The 25394-nt window shown below is 45.9% G+C and overlaps 1 protein-coding gene across 8 annotated transcripts in view; it reads left to right on the top strand.

Moving 5' to 3' along the window:
* Nucleotides 1–25394, top strand: part of ST18 (ST18 C2H2C-type zinc finger transcription factor) — a 438484-nt gene that overhangs the window by 233405 nt on the left and 179685 nt on the right. For all 8 annotated transcript variants that reach the window (XR_012233808.1, XM_073583795.1, XM_073583796.1 and 5 more), the window contains one exon: nucleotides 15980–16170. Coding sequence is in view for 7 of the 8 variants with exons in the window: in XM_073583795.1 (XP_073439896.1) it covers nucleotides 15980–16170 (191 nt within the window). In the remaining variant the exon portion in view is untranslated. The remainder of the gene's footprint in view (nucleotides 1–15979; nucleotides 16171–25394) is intronic.

Genomic DNA, 25394 nt, shown 5'->3' with positions numbered 1-25394 from the left:
CCCGCCCACTAAATCAGACCTAGAGTGACCCCGCCCACCAAATCGGACCCTGGGCAGCCCCACCCACCAAATCAGACCATGAGGGGCCCCGCCCACCAAATCGGACCCTGAGGGGCCCCTCCCACCAAATCGGACCCAGAGTGGCCCCGCTCACCAAATCAGACCCAGAGTGGCCCGCCCACCAAATTGGACCCAGAGGGGCCCCACCCACAAAATCTGACCCTGAGGGGCCCCGGCCACAAAATCAGACACTGAGGGGCCCCGGACACAAAATCGGACCCTGAGGGGCCCCACCCACAAAATCGGACCCTGAGGGGCCACACCCACAAAATCGGACCCTGAGGGGTCACACCCACAAAATCAGACCCTGAGGGATCCCGGCCACCAATTCAAGCCCTGAGGAGCCCAGGCCACCGAATCGGATCCTGAGGGTGTTAGGGTCGGCAGAACGCACCAGATATAAATAATAGAAGGTGCGTTCGTCGCCCGGGATCCACCGTGTAGTAGATAGTAAGACCGCTGCTGGACAATGGCAGATGCACCAGAAGGTGAAGTACTGCGCTCGGGGTAACGTCACCCGAGCGCTAAGAGCGGCTCTGTTCAGACACAGAGTCGCTTGGCAGTAATAAATAAAAAGACACTGGCCCTGTTAGCTTCACAGGAAGCTCAGCGGATGGCGTTGCAGCCGCATCTGCCAAGGGACGCTGCTACCACAGCGCGGCAATAACTAAAGCTGCTGGATGACAGCGCCGGAAGACCGAGCACTGTCAGACGCTAGTGGGCAGTGCAGGAGGCACAGTGGCGTGTAGCTTGCCACAATCTGGAGCTGACTGACCAACACTCTGTCACCATCCGTATTATCAGAGGCAAGGGGTTTCATAATAAGTCAGTCACCAGTCCATGCATCATCACCATACTGTACACACACAGCATAATATGCTACACTAGCGCATGGCCGAGCCGCCATGCGGGCTTTTTATAGCCATGCGCTTCCGGGACCTTCCAGTATCCTGGAAAGGACCAATCAGATCCGACGCAGGACCCGAGCATGTGACCCCTGCTCTCCAGTGAGAGGTCGCCTTGCGGGCATGCCCAGTAGCACGGCACGAGGACTTAGCCTCTGGAGCGGTTCCCTGCAGAACAGGTTGCGCTACCATTGCTGCACCAGAGGTAGCAGCAACATCCAGGCTGTCAGAGCAAGTCTGAGCAGCACGCCTGGCTCACCGTGATTGCTGAGCAACACCCGGAGCGGTCGGAGGAGAATGGGAGACCGCTGGATGTCCGGCTCTGGATTCCCGCTGTGCAGTGTCAGGAGTCCGACGCCTAACATTACCCCCCTCCTAAGGCACCCTCTTCATTGCGCTCAAAAGCCGTGATCAAGAGTGGTGCATGGATGTTTTCCACCGGCTCCCAGGTCCGAGCTTCGGGCCAATGACCCTTCCAATCCACTAAATAAAATTTTTGCCACGGACAAACCTGTGCCCAACAATGGCATTAACCTCAAATTCGTCAGACGACAAGTCTGATGACTAGTGTTGAGCGATACCATCCGATATGCAGAAAGATTGGATTGGATTGGATTGGCCTGATACACAAAAAGTATTGGGTATCGCCGATTCCGATACCGGAAGTCCCATTCAAGTCAATGGGACAGAAATATTGGATTTTAAAAAAACCCTTTCTTTCCTTGTACATCCAGTTCGGGAGGGGGGAAGCATGTGGGCGGTGCGTGGGCGGACACTGTGCGTGTCTGTGTGTGCGGGTGGGCTCTGTGCAGGCCTCTCGGGGGTCTGTATGGGCCTAACGGGGGTCTGTGACGGCTGCCGGGGGTCTGTACGGGCCTGCCGGGGTCTGTGCCGGCTGCCGGCGGTCTGTACGGACCTGCCGGGGGTCTGTGCCGGCTGCCGGGGGTCTGTACTGGCCTGCCGGGGGTCTGTGTTGGCTGCTGGGGGATCTGTGCCAGCTGCCGGCGGTCTGTACGGGCCTGCCAGGGATCTGTGTGTGTGCAGGCATCATCCGATGGGACTACAAGTCCCATCGGGCGATGCCTGCTACAATGACAGTGATTGACACATTAGCCAATGATGGGACAGTAGTAGTCCCATCATCCGGCTAATGTGTTGAATGTAAAAAAAAAACAAAAAAAAAAATAAATAAATACTACATACATACTACATACATACAACATTCATACAACATAAATACTACATACATACTTCATATATACTACATTCATATAACATACATACATACTACATACATACTTCATATATACTACATTCATACAGCATACATGCATACTACATACTACATACATACTACATATGTACTACATTTATACAGCATACATACACACTACATACATGCTACATATATACTACATTCATACAGCATACATAAATACTACATATATACAACATACATACATACTACATACTACATACATACTACGTACATACTACATATATACAACATTCATACAACATACATACATACTACATATATACTACATATATACAACATTCATACAACATACATACATACTACATTCATACTTAATATATACTACATTCATACAACATACATACATACTACATTCATACTTAATATATACTACATTCATACAACATACATACATACTACATACATACTACATATATACTACATTCATACAACATACATACATACTACATACATACATACAACATACATAAAACATGCTACAGATATACTACATACATACTACATACAAAACATTCATACAATACATACTTGTAGACATACAGTACATATAACAGAGTACATACTCTCCATTACTTGTCACATTGTTTCCCGAAGCCAGTGTCATCTGTGAAAAAAATATGAAAAAACAAACCACCAAATACTCCCTGATCCGCAGAAATCCACGAATGTCCCACGCCGATCTCCCATGGAGAACAGCAGCATCAGCTGATGCAACCATTCTCTAGGGGCTCCAGGAATCCAATGACGGGAGGTAGGTATCCTTCTGCACTGTATTCCTCCGCCACTGTAAAAAAAAATAGTCCCTGGTGAGTATGTACTCTATGTTATATGTACTGTATGTCTATATGTATGTATTGCATGAATGTATGAATGTATTGTATGTAGTATGTATGTAGTATGTATGTATGCTGTATGAATGTAGTATATACAGTCATGGCCAAAAGTATTGACACCCCTGCAATTCTGTCAGATAATACTCAGTTTCTTACTGAAAATGATTGCAAACACAAATTCTTTGGTATTATTATCTTCATTTAATTTGTCTTAAATGAAAAAACACAAAAAGAATTGTCCTAAAGCCAAATTGGATATAATTCCACACCAAACATAAAAAAGAGGGTGGACAAAAGTATTGGCACTGTGTGAAAAATCATGTGATGCTTCTCTAATTTGTGTAATTAACAGCACCTGTAACTTACCTGTGGCACCTAACAGGTGTTGGCAATAACTAAATCACACATGCAGCCAGTTGACATGGATTAAAGTTGACTCAACCTCTGTCCTGTGTCCTTGTGTGTACCACATTGAGCATGGAGAAAAGAAAGAAGACCAAAGAACTGTCTGAGGACTTGAGAAACCAAATTGTGAGGAAGCATGAGCAGTCTCAAGGCTACAAGTCCATCTCCAAAGACCTGAATGTTCCTGTGTCTACCGTGCGCAGTGTCATCAAGAAGTTTAAAGCCCATGGCACTGTGGCTAACCTCCCTAGATGTGGCCGGAAAAGAAAAATTGACAAGAGATTTCAACGCAAGATTGTGCGGATGTTGGATAAAGAACCTCCACTAACATCCAAACAAGTTCAAGCTGCCCTGCAGTCCGAGGGTACAACGGTGTCAACCCGTACTATCCGTCGGCATCTGAATGAAAAGGGACTGTATGGTAGGAGACCCAGGAAGACTCCACTTCTTACCCCGAGACATAAAAAAGCCAGGCTGGAGTTTGCCAAAACTTACCTGAAAAAGCCTAAAACATTTTGGAAGAATGTTCTTTGGTCAGATGAGACAAAAGTAGAGCTTTTAGGGCAAAAGCATCATGTCACGTCACCGTCAGACTCGGGGCCTGCTGTTCCGCCCTCAGCCACTAGGAGGCGACGGACTGTCACGCCGCCCTCGGGCTCGGGGCCTGCTGTCCAAGCCTCGGCTACCAGGAGGCGCCGGACTGACATGTCATCATCGAATTCAGGGCCTGCTGTTCCGCCCTCAGCCACTGTGAGGCGCCGTGGCTCGCGCCCGAGTAATGGCGGCAACAGTGAAAGGGCTTCTGCGCAGGCGTCTAGTGGACACAGACTCCGCTCCTCTGTCAGTCATGAAGGGGTTGGTGCATCGTCATCAGGTCTGGTCCTGGGGGCGGTCCTGATGACATCATCAGCCCGGGAGCCTGTGAGGGATGACCTGATCCCTCAAATACCTTTGGACTGGGCTTGCAAGCCGCCGGATATATTCTTGGTTCCCCTGCGTGTTACTGTGTGAATTGCTGTTGACTGACTCTGACTTTTGCCTGGACTTCTGACTCTGCTTCTGCCTAACGATTCTGTACCTCTGCGACTCTCCTGGTTTATGACTCTGACTTCGGCCTGGATTCTGACTCTGCTTCTGCCTAACGATTCTGTACCTCTGCGACTCTCCTGGTTTATGACTCTGGCTTCGGCCTGGAATCTGACTCTGCTACTGTCTACTGTTTTTGTACCGTTGCTGCCTGACTGGTTTAGTCTCGGATATCATTGCCTCTGTGTCCTGTATTGGAACACCTTTCTGGCGACCGTCCTGCTCTGGTCATTGCTCCTATTCAGACAGTGCCTCCTGGGCTCTGCTATAAATCCAGATCCCTGTATAGGGGTAAAGGGTATCAGTGTTTCTCGGGGTGCTGTCTGGCTGCAGTCCAGACTGCAGGCAGACGCCACACATCAACATAGAGTTTACAGGAGAAAAAAGAGGCATTCAAAGAAAAGAACACGGTCCCTACAGTCAAACATGGCGGAGGTTCCCTGATGTTTTGGGGTTGCTTTGCTGCCTCTGGCACTGGACTGCTTGACCGTGTGCATGGCATTATGAAGTCAGAAGACTACCAACAAATTTTGCAGCATAATTTAGGGCCCAGTGTGAGAAAGCTGGGTCTACCTCAGAGGTCATGGGTCTTCCAGCAGGACAATAACCCAAAACACACTTCAAAAAGCACTAGAAAATGATTTGAGAGAAAGCACTGCAGACTTCTAAGGTGGCCAGCAATGAGTCCAGACCTGAATCCCATAGAACACCTGTGGAGAGATCTAAAAATGGCAGTTTGGAGAAGGCACCCTTCAAATATCAGGGACCTGGAGTAGTTTGCCAAAGAAGAATGGTCTAAAATTCCAGCAGAGCATTGTAAGAAACTCATTGATGGTTACCAGAAGCGGTTGGTCGCAGTTATTTTGGCTAAAGGTTGTGCAACCAAGTATTAGGCTGAGGGTGCCAATACTTTTGTCCGGCCCATTTTTGGAGTTTTGTGTGAAATGATCAATGTTTTGCTTTTTGCTTCATTCTCTTTTGTGTTTTTTCATTTAAGACAAATTAAATGAAGATAATAATGCCAAAAAATTTGTGTTTGCAATCATTTTCAGGAAGAAACGGAATATTATCTGACAGAATTGCAGGGGTGTCAATACTTTTGGCCATGACTGTATGTAGCATATATGTAGTATGTATGCATGCTGTATGAATGCAGTATGTATGTAGTATGTATGTAGCATGTTTTATGTATGTTGTATGTATGTATGTAGTATGTATGTATGCTGTATGAATGTAGTATATATGTAGTATATATGTAGTATGTATGTATGCTGTATGAATGTAGTATATATGTAGTATGTATGCATGCTGTATGAATGTAGTATATATGTAGTATGTATGTAGTATGTATGTTGTATGAATGTAGTATATATGCAGTATGTATGTAGTGTGTATGTATGCTGTGTGAATGTAGTATATATGTAGTATGTATGTAGTATGTATGTTTGTATGTATGCTGTATGAATGTAGTATATATGTAGTATGTATGTTGTATGAATGTAGTATGAATATAGTATATATGTAGTATGTATGTAGTATGTATGTATGCTGTATAAATGTAGCATATATGTAGTATGTATGTAGTATGTATATATGCTGTATGAATGTAGTATATATGTAATATGTATGTAGTATGCATGTATGTTATATGAATGTAGTATATATGAAGTATGTATGTAGTATGTAGTATGTATGTTGCATGAATGTTGTATGTATGTATGTATGTAGTATGTATGTTTTTGTTTTTTTTTACATTCAACACATTAGCCGGATGATGGGACTACTACTGTCCCATCATTGGCTAATGTGTCAATCACTGTCATTGTAGCAGGCATCGCCCGATGGGACTTGTAGTCCCATCGGACGATGCCTGCACACACACACAGACCCCCGGCAGGCCCGTACAGACCGCCGGCAGCCGGCACAGACCCCCGTCAGGCCCGTACAGACCGCCGGCAGCCGGCACAGACCCCCGGCAGGCCCATACAGACCGCCGGCAGCCGACACAGACCCCCGGCAGCCGGCACAGACCCCCAGCAGGCCTGTACAGACTGCCGGCAGCCGGCACAGACCCCCCGGCAGGCCCGTACAGACCGCCGGCAGCCAGCACAGACCCCCAGCAGGCCCGTACAGACCCCCGGAAGCTGGCACAGACCCCCGGTAGGCCCGTACAGACCGCCGGCAGGCCTGTACAGACCCCCGGCAGGCCCGCACTGACCGCGCATCATGATATGGGCACCACATTTTAAAAAAGACATCAACAAACTGGAGCAAGTTCAGAAAAGAGCGACCAGAATGGTGACCGGTCTGCAAACCCTGTCTTATGAGGAAAGGTTGCAGGATTTGGGAATGTTTAGTTTGCAAAAGAGAAGACTGAGAGGAGACTTAATAGCTGTCTACAAATATCTAATGGGCTGTCACATTGTAGAAGGATCAACTTTATTCTCATTTGCACAAGGAAAGACTAGAAGCAATGGGATGAAACTGAATGGGAAGAGACACAGATTAGATATTAGAAAAAACTTTTTGACAGTTAGAGTGATCAATGAGTGGAACAGGCTGCCACGAGAAGTGGTGAGTTCTCCTTCAATGGAAGTCTTCAAACAGAGGCTGGACAGACATCTGACTGGGATGATTTAGCGAATCCTGCTTTGAGCAGGGGGTTGGACCAGATGGCCCAGGAGGTCCCTTCCAACTCTATGATTCTATGATTCTATGATTCTATGATTCTATGATGCGCACAGACCGCGCATCATGATGACATCATTTCATCAGCCAATCACAGCCACAACAGTAGCTCATTGCATTATGGGAACTTCCGATTCCGGTATTCGATATTGAAAAAATATTGGTACTCTGTATCAGAATTCCGATACAGCGAATATCGGCCGATACCCGATATTTGCAGTATCGGAATGCTCAACACTACTGACGACCCGGCCGATGACACAGAAAACTGGGCCATGTGAACTGGTTTGAGGAGGGACACATGAAACACGTCCGAAATGGCTAAATGTGGAGGAAGAGCCAGGCGGTAGACCACCGAGCTAATTCGTTCAAGGACCTTGAAAGGTCCAATATATCTCGATGCGAACTTAGGGGACTCGACCCGTAGTTTGATATTTCGGGTGGAGAGCCACACCATGTCGCCAGGGGAGAAGCTTGGAGCGGGTCGCCAATGCGTGTCGGCGGACGCCCTCATCCTTTCTTTAGAAGCACAGATAGCATCGTGAGTGTGATCTCAAATGTCCCGGGCCTCCACTGCCCAGTCTGCCACCCTGGAGTCAGTGGAGGACACTGGCATCGGAGCAGGGACGCGTGGATGTTGACCGTAGTTTAGGAGAAAGGGCGCCTGACCAGTGGAATCAGCCACCGCATTGTTTAGGGCAAATTCAGCCCAAGGTAGCAAGGATGCCCAGTCATCCTGCCTGGCAGAGACAAAATGCCGCAGGTAGGTAACCAAAGTCTGATTAGCTCTCTCGACCAAGCCGTTCGTTTCGGGATGGTAAGCGGAGGACAGATTTAGCTCGATGCTGAGTAGGCTGCAGAGCTCCCTCCAAAACCGAGACGCAAACTGGGGACCTCGGTCACTCACGATTTTGTCCGGCATGCCATGTAAATGGAACATGTGCTTTATGAACAAAGTGGCAAGACCATTGGCGGAAGGCAGCCGTGCGAGTGGCACCAGATGCACCATTTTGGAAAACTGGTCGGTGACCACCCAGATGACCATACTGCCACCAGACTTGGGCAGGCCAGCTATGAAATCCATGCAAACCATCTCCCACGGTCTATCCGCCACTGGCAGGGGATATAACAGCCCCGCCGGCCTCTGTCTAGAGGGTCTGTTCCGAGCACACGAAATGCATGCTTGCACGTATTCCTTAACGTCTCGAGCCATATGTGGCCCCAATATGACCTAGCCAGGAGTTCGGTGGACCGTTTATTGCCAAAATGACCACCTACCCTGGAGGCGCATGCCCAGACAAGGACCTCCGGCCGTAGCTGAGGGGGCACCAAGTTCTTGCCCGGTGGCACTGACTCGAGTGAAATTGGAGCCACGGTTGTAAAACTCTCCGGCGGGAGAATAAGCCGAGGCTCAGTCTCTCCCTCTTCCGCTGAAACCACCGAGCATGAAAGAGCATCCACATGGACGTTCCTCTCTCCGGAGAGATAATGCAGGGTGAAGCGGAAGCAGGAAAAGAAAAGCGACCATCTAGCCTGACGGGAGTTCAGGCGCTGGGCTGTTTGCAAATAGACCAGATTCTTATGGTCCGTGTATACCTGGAAGGGAAACCAAGCCCCCTCCAGGAGATGTCTCCACTCAGAAAAGGCCAACTTCATGGCCAGCAGCTCCCTGTCACCGGTGGAGTAATTCTTCTCCGCCGGTGAGAAGGTCTTTGAGAAAAAGAAGCATGGATGCTTCCGACCTTGAGCATCCTTCTGGAAGAGGACTGCTCCTGCACCGACGGAAGAGGCATCTACCTCCAGAATAAATGGCTTGTTCACATCGGGACGATGTAAGATGGGAGCGCCAGCAAAGTGGGATTTGATAGACAAGAAGGCCTTGGAGACCTGTTCTGACTAAGCATTAGGGTTAGCTCCTTTCTTGGTGAGAGCAACCAAAGGAGCCACCAATGTGGAGAAGTGCGGTATAAACTGGCGGTAATAATTTAAGAACCCTAAGAAGCGCTGCACCGCTTTGAGTGAATGGAGTTCTTGCCAGTCCATCACCGCTTGTAGTTTGGCCGGATCCATAGCCAATCCCTGGGCCGAGATGATATAGCCCAGGAACAGCAAGGACTCCTGCTCAAACTGGCCCTTCTCCAGCTTGGCGTATAGAGAGTTCGCCCGTAAACGGTCGAAGACCCTGCATACGTCTCTCCGGTGAGTGGTCAAATCTGGCGAGAAATTAAGTACATCATCCAGATAGACCACCACAGCATATCGCGGAAGATGTCGTTGACGAAGTCTTGGAAGACAGCTGGCGCATTACACAGGCCAAAAGGCATGACCAGATATTCATAGTGGCCATCCCTGGTATTAAAGGCTGCCTTCTACTCGTCTCCCTCGCGAATGCGGATCAGGTTGTATGCCCCCCGTAGATCTAGTTTTGTAAAGATCTGGGCCCTTCGCAACCTGTCAAAAAGTTCAGAGATCAGCGGAAGAGACTATTTGTTCTTCACTGTTATGGCATTGAAACCTCTGTAATGAATGCAGGGACATAACTCTCCGCTCTTTTTCTGAATGAAAAAGAACCCTGCACCAGCCGGCGACACCGGCTTCCTGATAAAACCTCTAGCCAGGTTCTCCTGAATATATTGTGACATAGCTTCAGTTTCGGGGAGTGATAGTGGATACACATAACCCCTGGGAGGTTCTGTGCCTGGCATGAGATCTATTGGGCAATCATATGGGCGGTGTGGCGGGAGCGTCTCCGCAGATTTTTTGGAGAAGACGTCCGCGTACTGATGGTAGGGTTTAGGAAGTGCAGAGAGATCCGCAGGCACTTCAGTGGAAGCCACCTGAAGACTGCCCTTCAGACACTTTCCCTCACAATTTTGGCTCCAGGCCAGTATTTTCCCTGATGCCCACTCAATATGAGGAGAGTGGCAACGGAGCCAGGGAAGACCAAGTGGCACCTGGTCAATACCGTCAGGCAAAATGAGCAGGGACCAGATCTCTCGATGGGATGGAGAGATAGAAAGCCCGAGTGGGACTGTCTGATGGGTTACCTGGGTAGGCAAATGCGCCCCTTTAGCCACCATGATGGTCAGTGGTTGAGGCAGAAACACATGAGGGATAGCGTGTTTCTGGGCGAAGGTTGAGGACATAAAATTCCCTTCGGCCCCGGAATCCATGATAACCTCCACCTCCCAGGTGAGGGGACCACTGTCTAAGGTACCTCGGAATACCGGTTTGGGTGAGAAGGATTTCATGCTGGAGTGACCACCTCCTATGACCACAAGACGTGGGCGTTTTTTCACCCGCAAAGGACACGTCTTGGCCGAGTGCCCAACTTGTCGACACTGGTAGCAACGTACATAACTACGCACCAGTGGTGGCTTGGAGTTGGTGCGGGACACCTCCATAGGTTCAGAGGGTATGTGCTCCTGTGCGGGGTATCTCAGCAGCTCGGTGAAGGTGGAAGCCAAATTAACCCTTCATCTGGATTGTGCACGTTCCAGCCCGCACTCCGTAAACCGGATGTCAATGCGGGTGGAGACTGCAATCAATTCCTCTAGACTTGTGGGAACCTCCCTAGTAGCTAGAGCATCCTTTACATGCTCAGCCAACCCTCTCCAAAACACCGGGACCAATGCCTTGTCCGGCCACTCTAATTCGGAAGCCAATGTCCGGAACCGAATGGCGTAATGGCTGACCGAGAGTGATCCCTGTGTTAAGGACAGAAGTTGGAGAGAGATGTCGTGTGTGATCCGTGGTCCCAAAAAGTCCTGCTTCAGGGCCGCGAGGAACTGAGCGGCACCCTGAACCACAGGATAATCACGTTCCCAGTTCCCACAACGGTGTAGCCCACTGTAATGCTCTGCCAGACAATAAAGAAACGATAAATCCCACCTTAGCCCGCTCTGCAGGGAAACGTGCAGCCAGTAACTCAAGCTGAATTGAGCACTGGCTGATAAATCCCCTACAGGTGGCGCTGTCACCCGAGAACTTGTCGGGGAGCGGGAGGCGAGAGATTGTCGGTGTGGGCAACAGTGTGGGCACACGTGAGACAGCCTCAGCAACTGTCTGAGCAGCATTTAGCGTGGTATTCGCAGCTGAGTTGGCGCTCTCAATAGCCGCCAACCTGCTCTCCAGCTGCCGAATATAGCGCTGCAATGCTGCACGTCTGCCATTACCAGCAAGACCCTGGCGCTAGTGTAATGTTAGGGTCGGCGGAACGCACTAGATATAATTAATGGAAGGTGCGTTTGCCGCCCGAGGTCCACCGTGTGGTAGATGGTAAGACCGCTGCTGGACAATGGTAGATGCACCAGAAGGTGAAGTACTGCGCTCGGGTTAACGTCACCGGATCGCTAAGAGCGGCTCTGTTCAGACACAGAGTCGCTTGGCAGTAATAAATATAAAGACGATGGCCCTGTTAGCTTCACAGGAAGCTCAGAGGATGGCGTTGCAGCCGCAACCGCCAAGGGACACTGCTACCGCAGCGCAGCAATAACTAAAGGCACTGGACGACAGCGCTGGAAGACCGAGCACCATCAGACGCTATTGGGCAGTGCAGGAGGCACAGTGGCATGTAGCTTGCCACAATCTGGAGCTGACTAACCAACACTCTGTCACCATTCGTATTATCAGAGGGAAGGGGTTTCATAATAAGTCAGTCACCAGTCCATGTATCCATCACCATACACACACAGCATAATATGATACACTAGCGCAAGGCCGAGCCGCCATGCGGGCTTTTTATAGCCATGTGCTTCCGGGACCTTCCAGTATCCTGGAAAGGACCAATCAGATCCGACGCAGGACCTGAGCATGTGACCCCTGCTCTCCAGTGAGAGGTCGCCTTACGGGCATGCCCAGTAGCACGGCACGAGGACTTAGCCTCTGGAGCAGTTCTCTGCAGAACACGTTGCGCTCCCATTTCTGCACCAGAGGTAGCAGCAACATCCAGGCTGTCGGAGCAAGTCTGAGCAGCAAGCCTGGCTCGCCGTGATTGCTGAGCAACACCCGGAGTGATCGGAGGAGAATGGGAGACCGCTGGATGTCTGGCTCTGGATTCCCGCTGTGCAGTGTCAGGAATAACATTGGGGCCCCCCCCACTAATTCAGACCCTGAGGGGCCACACCCACAAAATCAGACCCAGAGGGATCCCTGCCACCAATTCAAGCCCTGAGGAGCCCAGGCCACCAAATTGGAACCTGAGGGGCCCCACCCACCAAATCAGACCCTGAGGCCAAAGTGGTCCCTGAGAGGCACCCACAGTTAAAACGGATCCGGAGTTGAAAGTCTTGCAGGGGCAGCAGGCAAGTCTCTCTTAAAAGGGCAGCCTGGGCACCATTTCAAAGCACTATCTGTGCTTCCTTCAGGAAATACACATCTCGTTAATAGTTGACATTCTTTCTTTATTAAATGTGGTTATTGCTATTAAGAAATCGATATCACATAGTCATACATTATATTAACTATAAACTTCTTCATAAGTTCTTTGAATTAAATCATAGGTATTAATAATTTATGGCAAGTTTCCATTTATAAAATAACGTTTTATGCAATTTCCTATACACAGTAGCTTACTTTATTTTTTCATCAGGCATCGTGCATACATCTGTTCATAATAATAGGACAAGTGCATAATACATCTTGATAGTGCACGCCTCTCAGCAGGTACATGGGATTCTAAAATCACTGACAACACTGACTTAAAAGGATAACCCTTTAATACATTTTCTACATATATGAGCCCTAATTTCATACACATTGAAAGGGAATACGTCACTAGGCTATTGCTATCCAATCTGAGAGCAGCACGATACAGAGGCAGAGACCCCAATTCCAGTGATGTGTCACATATTGGGATGCTTGCTGTCATTTTGATCTTTTATCTGCTGAAGATCTACCAGTTCTCCGATTTCTGTGCTTTATATAACCCCATCCACACCACTGATTGCTCATTTTCTGCCAATGTAGTGTACACAGAATCAATCAGCAGTGAGTGTAGAGTTATTCAGGGCTCATGAATTTGCTTGGCCACCCAGCAGCAGTCTTACTAGTCCCCTCATGATAATCTACAGCGGATATAACAGCAATTTTATTAAAATACACTAAGTAGCCCAGTAAGTTACACATCACTAGAATCACGATTTATGTCTCTTTATTATGCTGCTCTCAGATCAGGTAGCAAAAAGACGGTGACAGATTCCTTTTAAATGATAATGTAACAGGTTTTTTGATAATTTTTCGGGTTAATTGATTAAGCATATCTATTAATAAACACATATTATATGCATACATTACCATAAAGACACAAAAAACTAGACCACACCAAAAGTTAAGGGAAATAATATGTCGGGATACACGTACAAACCATTGTAATCTTGATGCTGATATTAGAGTAGACCATGTTTCAGTCTGCATAGAGGCCTTTTATTCCATATACTTGCCTTAGCTACATGGGGCATCCAATCTCTTCCTCTTGACATAGCTCACAGTTGACAAATTTAAGCCAACCGTACCTACCCAATCATGCTTGTGGTTATGATTTTTCAACCAAACATGTTGTTGGTCCTTTTAAACACATACAACGGGTGAAATCAGTATTGAACACATCTCAAATTTTCTAAGTAAATATATTTCTGAAGGTGCTAGTGACATGAATTTTTTCACCAGATGTCAGTAACAACTAACCCAATCCACACAGTCAAGGAAATCAAACCATAGATGTTCATAAATTAAGTTATGTGTAATAATGAGAAATGACACAGGGAAAAGTATTGAACATGCTTACTGAAATTTAATTAATACTTCGTCAAAAGCCTTTGTTGGTGATTAAACATTAGTGATCTTGTTTGGAAAACGTTCGCCAATCTCAAATTCTGCACGAAAGTAGCACATTCGGATTCATGTTCAGATTCCCAAGCAATTTTCCTAAAAATCGTCCAGTTTGGTAAATGACCGAGTTCACTAAGGACTCTTTCAGACGTCCGTGTTTCCGGTAGCTGCACTGGCTGCAAAACGTCCCTCACATATGCACGCTGATGACACATGGATGACATCCCTGTGTCATCAGTGGTGCTATCAGAAAGGTCCTGTTCAGAGCCAATGAAATCAGTTCAACGCACTCACATCAGAGTGAGTGCTGTTGGAAAGTTGTAACAGAACTCGCAATGACATCAGTGAGTTGAACTGAATTCTTTGGCTGTGAACTACCCGAACCTTTCTGATGCTTTCTCCTTATAGACTTGTTCACTGCTTTTGACACAGTCGGCCACTCTATCCTACTAGGATCCTCTCTTGTCTGTTGGTGTCCTTCAAGACTCTGTCATGGACACTTAATCTTCTCCGTCAATACGTTTGGCCTGTGGCATCTCACAAAGGCACATGGCTTCCAGTACCATCTCTTTGCTGATGATACTCAAATCTACCAATCTGGAATAGATGTTACTGTCCAGATTCCCAGAGTTTCTCTCAGCCTTATCCTTCTCTTTCTCATCATGCTTCCAAAAACTCAATGTAAACAAATTCAAACTCATCATCTTTTATCCATCTCACTTGACCCCCTTAACTGATCTATCATAATAAATGACTACAAACTTTCCTGTATGCCACAATTCCACTGTTTCATGTAATAAATGACTCTGGTCAGTTATTCAAACCACACATCTAATCCCTCAACATATCCTGCTGCCTCCATATCTAAAATGCTTTCAAAAGTCGTCCTTTCCTCAACACTGAATAAACTAAACTGTTAGAGCTTGCTTTCATCATCTCCCACCTCAAATATGGCAATAGCCTTTCGGTGGATTCCTGGCTAACATTCTCACACCATTTCACATCGTCAATAACTCTGCTATCCAATTAATCCACCTCTCCCCTTGGTACTACTCGGCCTCTGTCCTCTGTCACTCTCTTCACTGGCTTCCAATTCCTGAGCAAATCCAATTTAAATTAAGTGTGTTAAGGGCCTGTCACACTAAGCGATATCGCTAGCAATATCGCTATAAGATCACTGGTTTTTGTGACGTTAGAGCGATATTGCTAGCGATATCGCTATGTCTGATACTTACCTCCGACCGCTCCCCCGCTGGTTATTGCTGATCGCGCGAGAACGTCCTGGACCGTTTCGAGCGACGAGCGACGCGTGGACGTGGGCGGGAGGACGTCAGGATTGCCTGGTCTGACAGGTAAGTAGCGACCTCTGACCCCTGAGATGTCGCTGGTGAGATCTGCCTGTGTGGCAGCTCACTAGCGACCACTTAGCGATGTACCAGCGATCCTGACCGCGTCATATCGCTGGTCGGGATTGCTGGTACATCGCTAAGTGTGACAGTACCTTTAGGTGTATATTCTATATGCAGTTAAAGTAAGTGGTAAGGTGTATATGCCTAGTATACATTTGTCCCTAATTTGCATTGCTACAGAATATAAATATACAAATGTATTAATTCCATCACTCTGCATCCAATTTTCAAAATAAAACAGTTTCATATCCTGTGTTTTCTTGGCTCAGAGTTGAATATCATAGATTAACATGTTCTTATTTAGAATTGAGTATTTAGTTAGCAAACAAGCATTATTTGATATGCAGTGTGCTAGAGGCGGAAGTAAATATCTCTGCACAATAAATTTAGGTGTGAAATAAACATAAACAGTACAGATTACATAAAAAATGGTAATTATTCAGAAAAACTTTATCAGTGTTATATCTCTCAATTTCCCCCTTACAGTGCTTACAACTGTACTATGTCAAAGAAAAGGAAACTTCAAGAACAGGTTTCTTCTGCTCCAGTCAACAAACGAAAATCACTTTTAATGAAACCCCAGCACTATAATCCTAATGAGGAACTTGAAGAAGACAGTGAGGACAAGCCTGAGCAGATGAGCTTTAAGTTCATGAAAAAAATTTGCACCAGTACAGGTATGTAATATCACTGTACGCAGGTGCAGGAATGCAGTAACGAAGGGATCACAGAACAAGGCTGTATAGTAAGGTTGTTTAATTGGTTAACAAAGAAAAGTGTGGCAATAGTCTCCTTGCAGAGAGCTAATAACATTAAACAATGGATAGTAACAAGGGGAGTAAACAAATGGTTAATGCCACAGTCTGATATGTAAATAGCACTTATTGTGGTTTTCTCTGGTCCTCATTCGAATACAGTCTGATGGGAGTTGTAGTACTGCAACGCCCGGCATGGCGTCCTTAAGTGGGTCTAGTGAATCACGGTCCAGCTTCTGGCAGCAACGGACGGTCACTGGTTTTTTTCCCATTGAGCCCCTAGTCCATAGGTATGTGCAGCTGAAGTAGGGAGCTGCAGGAGTCTTTGTCCAACACGTGCACTGCTGCTTGTCTATCGGTAAAGGGGAACGCACCTTGGAACCCTGTACCTGGCACACACTCCTCTGCACGAGCACAGTCCTGTGCCTAGTTGGGCGCACAGCACTCTGCACACTCACTGTCTGTCTGGAGCGCTCGCTTAATCTCTGTCGCGCTCGTCTCCATGCTGTCTGTCACCTGGTGGAGCACGCCACATGCCTGCTTCTGCTCGCGCTGCCGGCGGGAAACTAACTCCTGCTTTGTGCACTTTCAGCTCTGTTTCCAGCTTAAACACACCCCTTTTTCCCAGGTCATGGGACCTATCTGGTCCCCTATTCCTTCCCCCGGGCAACATGGGACGCAGCCTCGACAGTTCCAAACTCGGATCAATACAGGTATCCACAGCCTGGTCTTCCTCCTTACATCACAACTACAGAAAACTATCTGATGAGGGGTTTGTTTATGCTGGACAACCACTTCCTAGCTGCTGAAGTGACCCAGATAAAATTAAAAAAAAATCCATACTCAACTCCTGAACCATTGACGTTCCAAAGCCAACTTCACTGGAGGGGTCCCTGTCTGGGAGATATGTGCTTTTTTTTTTCTCTAGGGCACTTTAACAGTGAAGTGGACAACATCTTTGTTTTTTTTCATCTCGGTTACCTCAAAAGGTAAGAAGGAGCTGTCCAGTAATAGACACCCATTTAACCCCTTACCTACAATTGACGTAATATTCCGTCCATGTGACCATGGACCTAATTACCATGGACGGAATATTACGTCATCGCGATCAGCGGCGCCCACGTGGTGAGCGCCGCTGATCGCGGCCGAGTGTCAGCTAATTATCATAGCTGACACCCGGCACAATGTGTCAGGGGCGGTCACGGACCGCCCCCGACACGTTAACCCCTTGCACACCGCGATCAAACGCGATTGCGGTGTACCAGGGGTTAAAGGGAAGCATCGGCAGGGAGGGGGCTCCCTCCGTGCTTCCCTGAGCCCCCCACGGCAGCGCAATGTGCAGCGCTGCTGCGGGGGGCTCCTTTCCTCCAGGCCCCCGAATCCAAGATGGCGACGGGGGCCTTCGGGGGCCTGAGGAAGCTGGCTTCCTCAGTGCCTGCAAAGCGCAGGCATGAGGAAGCCTTCAGCAGTGCCTGTGTCAGATCGCTGATCTGTCACAGTGATCTGTGATGTGACAGATCAGCGATCTGTCACAGGACAGTGATGTCCCACCTGGGACAAGGTAATAAAGTAAAAAAAAAAAAAAAAGTGTTAAAAATAATTTAAAAAAAATCGCTAAATAAATTAGTAAAAAAAAGAAAAAATATTCCCCAATAAATTCATTTTTTCAAAATAAAAAAAACCAAAAACAATAAAAGTACACATATTTGGTATCGCCGCGTCCGTAATGACCTGCCCTATAAAACTGTCCCATTAGTTAACCCCTTTAGCGAACCCCTTAAAAAATAAAAATAAAAAACGAAGCAAAAAATAATGATTTATTATCATACCACCGAACAAAAAGTGCAATAACGTGCGATCAAAAAGACCCATATAAATATGCATGGTACCGCTGAAAACGTCATCTTGTCCCGCAAAACACGAGCTGCCATACAGCATCATCCGCAAAAAAGTAAAAAAGTTATAGCTCACAGAATAAAGCGATACAAAAATAATTATTTTTTATATAAAATTGTTTTCATTGCAAAAAACCGACAAAACATAAAAAAACGACCTAAATGAGGTATCGCTGTAACCGTACTGACCCGAAGAATAAAAACGCGTTATCAATTTTACCGCACGCGGAACGGTGTAAACGCACCCCCCCAAAAGAAATTCATGAAACGCTGGTTTTTGTTCATTCTGCGCCCCAAAAATCGGAATAAAAAGCGATCAAAAAATGTCACGTGCCCGAAAATGGTACCAATAAAAACGTCAACTCGTCCCGCAAAAAATAAGACCTCACGTGACTCGGTGGGTCAAAATACGGAAAAATTATAGCTCACAATATGTGGTGATGGAAAAACTATTTTTACAATAAAAAGCGTCTTTTAGCGTGCGACAGCCGCCAAACATAAAAACCGCCATAAATCGTAAATCAAACCCCCCGTTATCACCCCCTTAGTTAGGGAAAAATAATAAAACTAAAAGAAAATGTATTTATTTCCATTTTCCCGCTAGGGTTAGGGTTAGGGTAGGGCTAGGGTTAGGGCTAGGGTTAGGGCTAGGGTTAGGGTTAGGGTTAGGGTTAGGGCTAGGGTTAGGGTTAGGGCTAGGGTTAGGGCTAGGGCTCAGATTAGGGTTAGGGGTGTGTTGAGGTTAGGGTTGGAGTTATAATTGGGGGTTTCCACTGTTTGGGCACATCAGGTGCTCTCCAAAGGCAACATGGCGTCTGATCTCAATTCCAGCCAATTCTGCGTTGAAAAAGTCAAATGGTGCTCCTTCCCTTCCAAGCTCTGCCATGTGCCCAAAGAGTGTTTTACCCCCACATGTAGGGTATCAGCCTACTCAGGACAAATTACAAAACAACTTTTGGGGTCCAATTTCTCCTGTTACCCTTAGGAAAATAAAAAAATTGGGGGCAAAAATATAATTTTGCGGAAAAAAATGTTTTTTTTATTTTCACGCCCAGGCGTTATAAACTTCTGTGAAGCACTTGGGGGTTCAAAGTGCTCTCCACACTAGATAAGCTCCGTGGGGGGTCTAGTTTCCAAAATGGGGTCACTTGTGGGGGGTTTCCACTGTTTAGGTACATCAGGGGCTCTCCAAACGCACATGACACCCGCAGACCAATCCATCAAAGTCTGCATTCCAAAACATCACTACTTCCCTTCCGAGCCCCGACGTGTGCCCATACAGTAGTTTTCTCCCACATATGAGGTATCAGCGTACTCAGGACAAATTGGACAACAACTTTTGTGGTCCAATTTCTCCTGTTACCCTTGGGAAAATAAAAAAATGGGGACTAAAAGATCATGTTTGTGGAAAAAATACGATTTTTTTATTTTCACGCCCGAACGTTATAAACTTCTGTGAAGCACTGGGGGGTTCAAAGTGCTCACCACACATCTAGATAAGTTCCTTTGGGGGTCTAGTTTCCAAAATGGTGTCATTTGTGGGGGGTTTCTACTGTTTTGGTACATCAGGGGCTTTCCTAACGCGACATGGTGTCTGATCTCAATTCCAGCCAAAAACGTCAAATGGCGCTGCTTCCCTTCCAAGCTCTGCCATGCGCCCAAATAGTGGTTTACACCCACATGTGGGGTATCAGCGTACTCAGGATAAATTGCACAATATCTTTTAGGGTCCTGTTACTTTTGGAAAAATAAGAATTGAGGGTGAAAAGATCATTTTTGTGGAAAAAATATGATTTTTTAATTGTACTGCTGTACGTTATAAACTTCTGTGAAGCCCTTGGGGGTTCAAAGTTCTCACCACACATCTAGATAAGTTCCTTGGGGGGTCTAGATTCCAAAATGGTGTCATTTGTGGGGGGTTTCCACTGTTTTGGTACATCAGGGGTTTTCCAATCGCGACATGGTGTCCGATCTCAATTCTAGCCAAAAACGTCAAATGGCGCTGCTTCCCTTCCGAGCTCTGCTATGCGCCCAAATAGTCATTTACACCCACATATGGGGTATCAGCGTACTCAGGACAAATTGCACAATAACTTTTAGGGTCCTGTTACCCTTGGATAAATAAAAATTGGGGGTGAAAAGATCATTTTTGTGGAAAAAATATGATTTTTTAATTGTACCGCTGTACGTTATAAACTTCTGTGAAGCCCTTGTGGGTTCAAAGTTCTCACCACATATCTAGATAAGTTCCTTGGGGGGTCTAGTTTCCAAAATGGGGTCACTTGGGGGGTTTCCACTGTTTAGGTACATCAGGGGCTCTCCAAACGCGACATGGCGTCCGATCTGAATTCCAGCCAATTTTGCATTGAAAAAGTCAAACAGCGCTCCTTCCCTACTGAGGTCTGCCATGCGCCGAAACAGTGGTTCCCCCCCACATATCAGGTATCAGCATACTCAGGACAAATTGCACAATAACTTTTGCAGTCCAATTTCTCCTGTTACCCTTGGTAAAATAAAGAAAATTGAACCTGAAGTATTTTTTTTGTGAAAAAAAGTTAAATGTTCATTTTTTTTTTAATATTCAAAAAATTCCTGTGACGCACCTAAAGGGTTAATAAACTTCTTGAATGTGGTTTTAAGCACCTTAAGGGGTGCAGTTTTTAGAATGGTGTCACTTTTGGGTATTTTCTATCATATAGACCCCTCAAAGTGGCTTCAAATGTGAAGTGGTCCCTAAAAATAAAATGGTGTTGCAAAAATGAGAAATCGCTGGTCAATTTTTAACCCTTATAACTTCCTAACAAAAAAAAATTTTGGTTCCAAAATTGTGCTGATGTAAAGTAAACATGTGGGAAATGATATGTATTAAGTTTTTTGTGTGCCGTATCGCTGTGATTTAAGGGCATAAAAATTCAAAGTTGGAAAATTGCGAAATTTTCAAAATTTTCGCCAAATTTCCATTTTTTTCACAAATAAACGCAAGTTATTTGAATGCAATTTTACCACTACCATGAAGTACAATATGTCACGAGAAAACAATGTCAGAATCACCAGGATCCATGAAAGAGTTCCAGAGTTATGACCTCATAAAGGTACAGTGGTCAGAATTGTAAAAATTGGCCCGGGAGTTAACGTGCAAACCACCCTTGGTAGTGAAGGGGTTAAATACATTCTTCAATGTCATAGTTCAAGTTAAAAGTTGGTAGTCCTCATTGGCTGTAAAGGGTTTATTGTATTTTTAATTCTACTGGCTAATACAGTAAAAAGACTTTTTCCAGTGTCATGTTCATAAAAATGCATGTATTTTTACTTCTTGTTTTATTGTTGCTTAGTAATCCACGTTTTGCCTTAAAAGGGTGTTTCACTACTATTATTTGGATGCCTTATATTGATACAGGTCATCAATATTAGATCATTTGGGATCTGAAAACCAGCACCCATACCAATTAACTGTTCTCAGTTCCAGAGGAAGCCAAATCTAAAAGTTGCTAAACTGACACAACTCTTTAACTGTTTAATTTTCATTGCTGTGTAATTAAGATCAGTCCATCTACAATATCCTGCATCTACCATTAAGCCCTTCCCAACCTGTGGCACAGCGTATGCGTCATGAAAGTCGGTGCCAATCCGACCTGTGACGCCTATGTGGTGTCATGGGGAGATCGCGTCCCCCCGGCTCGGGTGACCAAGGTCACTGATAGGTCACCTGACCCGCAGGTACAGGAGGCCTTGTACTTCACCCCAGGGGGGTGGCTTAGTCCTCCCGTGGCTACAATCGCTCTGATTGGCTGTTAAAAGTGAAACAGCCAATCATATGGAACCCAGCGAGGAAGGGGGCCTGGAACAGGTTCCATAAGAAACCCAGCGAGGAAGGGGGCCTGGACTGGATTTGGCCGTTCGCTCAGTAACTGAACGTGCGTCCAGGAACCCATGTTCAGTTGCTATTTTATTGCCGTGCACTGCAAAAGAAGCTGCCAGCCAATCAGATGCTGACACTTGACATCGGCGCACACGTTGTCAGCGTATGATGTCAATATCATGCACCGGCACGTTCATGCCTCAAATAGTTCAGGTGGAGGACACTGCTGAACCATGGCCAGGTATGGAAAAACTTTTTTTTACTGAAATTTCCAATATGGGGAGTCATGAGTGGGCAGGATAGAGACATATGAGGGGGCAGGATGGAGAAATGAGGAGGCAGGAGGTAGATATGAGGGGGTTGGATGGAGACTTATGGGGGCAGGATGTAAACATATGGGGGCAGGATAAATAATAATAATCTTAGTAATCTTTATTTTTATATAGCGCTAACATATTCTGCAGCACTTTACAGTTTGCACACATTATCATTGCTGTCCCCAATGGGGCTCACAATCTAAATTCCCTATCAGTATCTCTTTGGAATGTGGGAGGAAACCGGAGTACCCGGAGGAAACCCACGCAAACACGGGGAGAACATACAAACTCCTTGCAGATGTTGTCCAAGGCTGCAGTGCTAACCACTGAGCCAATGTGTTGCCCCAGGATGGAGACATATGGGGGTCAGGATGGAGATGTAAGGGGAGCAGGATGGAGTGCTATGGGGGTCAGGATGAAGACATATGGGGGAGCAGGATGGAGACATATGGGGAGCAGGATGGAGACACATGAGAAGGCAGGATGGAGACACATGAGAAGGCAGGATGGAGACATATGAGGGGGCAGAATGGAGATATATGAGGAGGCAGGATGGAGTCATATGAGGAGGCAGGCTGGAAACATATAGAGGGCAGGATAGAGACATATGGGGAGCAGGATGAAGAAATATGGGGGACAAGATGGAGACATATCGGGGGAAGGATTGAGACATATGGGGGGCAGGATGGGAGGAAATATATGAGGCCAGGATGGGAGGATATATATATGTATTGTAGTATTTAGTCACTATGTGGAGGTAATATGTGGTCTGCTCATGGTGTGGTGGTATTTTTCCCTTGCATGTGGTATTATTTGGTCACTATGTGGTGGTAATATGTGGTGTGATCACGGTGTGGCGGTATTTGTTCCTTGTATATGGTATTATTCAGTCATCATGTGTTGGTAATATTTGGTTCTGTCATGGTTTGGCGGTATGTGTTCCTTGTGTGTGGTATTATTGGATCACTATGTCACTATGTGATGGTAATATTTGATCTGGCCATTGTGTGATGGTAATTATACCTTGCATGTGATATTACTGACACATTCCCTTAAAGAAAAATAAATATAAATGTACCTAAAAAGATTATTGGATATTAATAGGTTAGAATAGAGTAGGGCCCTGCTAAAGGAGCCTAACTTGTTGAGAAAAAACTAAATCTTTTGGCCCAAACAAAAGATGATGGCTGTGTATGAGATATGGTGTTTGATGGGAACTGTTATTTGGTGTGATTGGTGAGGGTGTGGTGAAGAAGTGAAGTTTTTCCAAGAGTGTTCAGTGGGACTGTGGAAGGTTCACAGGGCAGAGGCGGAGCTGGGGTGTAGTCTGGGTGGAGTTTCAAGGCAGCCCAAAAATTTTGCTAGTATGGGGCACTGAAATTCCTGGTGGCAGTCCTGCAATTTGTATATATAGTTATCAGCTTGCATTTGAAAGGATTCCCATTAAACGCAATATACCTCTTATAATTTTTATTGACTCATACCAGATAGTAGTATATTTTTTGTTAGTAATTTTTTTTCATTTTTGTTTTCTGCAAGATTTCAGGATTTTTTTTAATATAGACATTGACACAGAAGCACAAGCACCAAAAATTCTTGAAAAATCTTTAAAATAAAAACTTGATTCAAAGACCAGGTCATTTTCTTATGCATAACTTACTTTGTGGTATAGTATGAGTAGATGTGGTCTAATAGTACAATTGAAATGTTAAGAGAAGTGTTAAGAGGAGGGAGATAATATTTGAGACACTAAAATTCATACTTATTGTTGAGTATGCCTTAATGGAAAAAGGAGGATAAAGAAATGAATCAAATGCATGTAAATTAATGCCCGCCCTCTTCCCTCAGCTCAGCAGATGTCAGGCATCTATCATTTGTGAATGAATGTAATATGGATAAGAATATTTCTATAGTCTATCACGTTGTTTAGAAAGGATTTTTGCCTAATCCTCTCTATTTGTGCAGAGAAGCATCAGAGAAGTACATAAATGGTTGCTGACGAGCATGTATGCTTTAAATATTATTTCCCACCCAACATACTGTATGTCCAGGCAACATTTTAAGTCTAGTACATAACCACTTTTTCATACTGACCTTCATTCCATACTTTAGGCTATGTTTGCATATTTTTATCTTTGCCCATGATTAGAGCCAAATTTCAAAACTGCATCTGCCTGATTTGGCTGGTGACTTTGAAACTTCTCTTAACGACTCCTATATTGCATACTGTGACAACAGCAACAGCATCAACAGTATCAGCAACAGATTGTGCAACAGGAGACAAGGAAGCTGCTTATACAGTAGATGCAACAGCAGCACCAGCAGCAAATTGACTTGCTTACAGTGGCAGTCCATGGAAGCTGGCAGCCCCTCCCCCAAGTCCAAGTGATGAAACATACGTCCGGAAGGTGGTTAGACAAAAAATGACCCTGGGTGATGTGGAAGTATTAATTACTGGTTTTGAGCCAATAGCTGAGAGTGACACACTACCGCCAGAGCAGTAGGCGGAGGTGCTGGCCCCCTATTTAACTGGCAAGCCCCAAAGGCTTATTATGATTTGGCCTTACAGGATGCACAGGAGTATGCCAAATTAAAAACTGAAATTTTGGCATGCACGGGAGTGACTGTGTCTCTCAGAGCACAAAGGGTTCACCACTGTGCATTATGGTTATTATGGGTATTATGGTGACAAACGTCCTCAATCCCAAATGTTTTACTTGCAACATATTGTACAGAAAATGTTGCATCCGAAGTCCTCCACTTAAGCCAGATGGTCAAACGGGTTGTAATGGACAGATTTGTTCACTCCCATCCTAGGCTGGTGCAGACATAGGTTGCCCAGGGAGATCCTCGGAATGCAGATGAACTGGTGGGCCTACTGGAATCGTACCAGATGGCTGAGAGGTCCCTAAGGAAGTCGAACAAGGTGGCATCCCCGCAGTGGAGTACCCTGAAGGAGCCAAGGTGTGGCTGAGGGGTTGCCAAAGGCTACGGGTAAAGACCTGTTGTGCTGGAGATGCCATGGTCCTGGACACATAGCTGCCCATTGCCCTATGTCCTTTGAGCAGATGTACT

The sequence above is a fragment of the Dendrobates tinctorius genome, unplaced genomic scaffold (genome assembly GCF_039654945.1).
Source record: "Dendrobates tinctorius isolate UK_male_01 unplaced genomic scaffold, ASM3965494v1 ptg000081l, whole genome shotgun sequence".
Lineage (NCBI taxonomy): Eukaryota > Metazoa > Chordata > Amphibia > Anura > Dendrobatidae > Dendrobates > Dendrobates tinctorius.
This window is presented reverse-complemented; position numbering and strand designations above follow the sequence as displayed.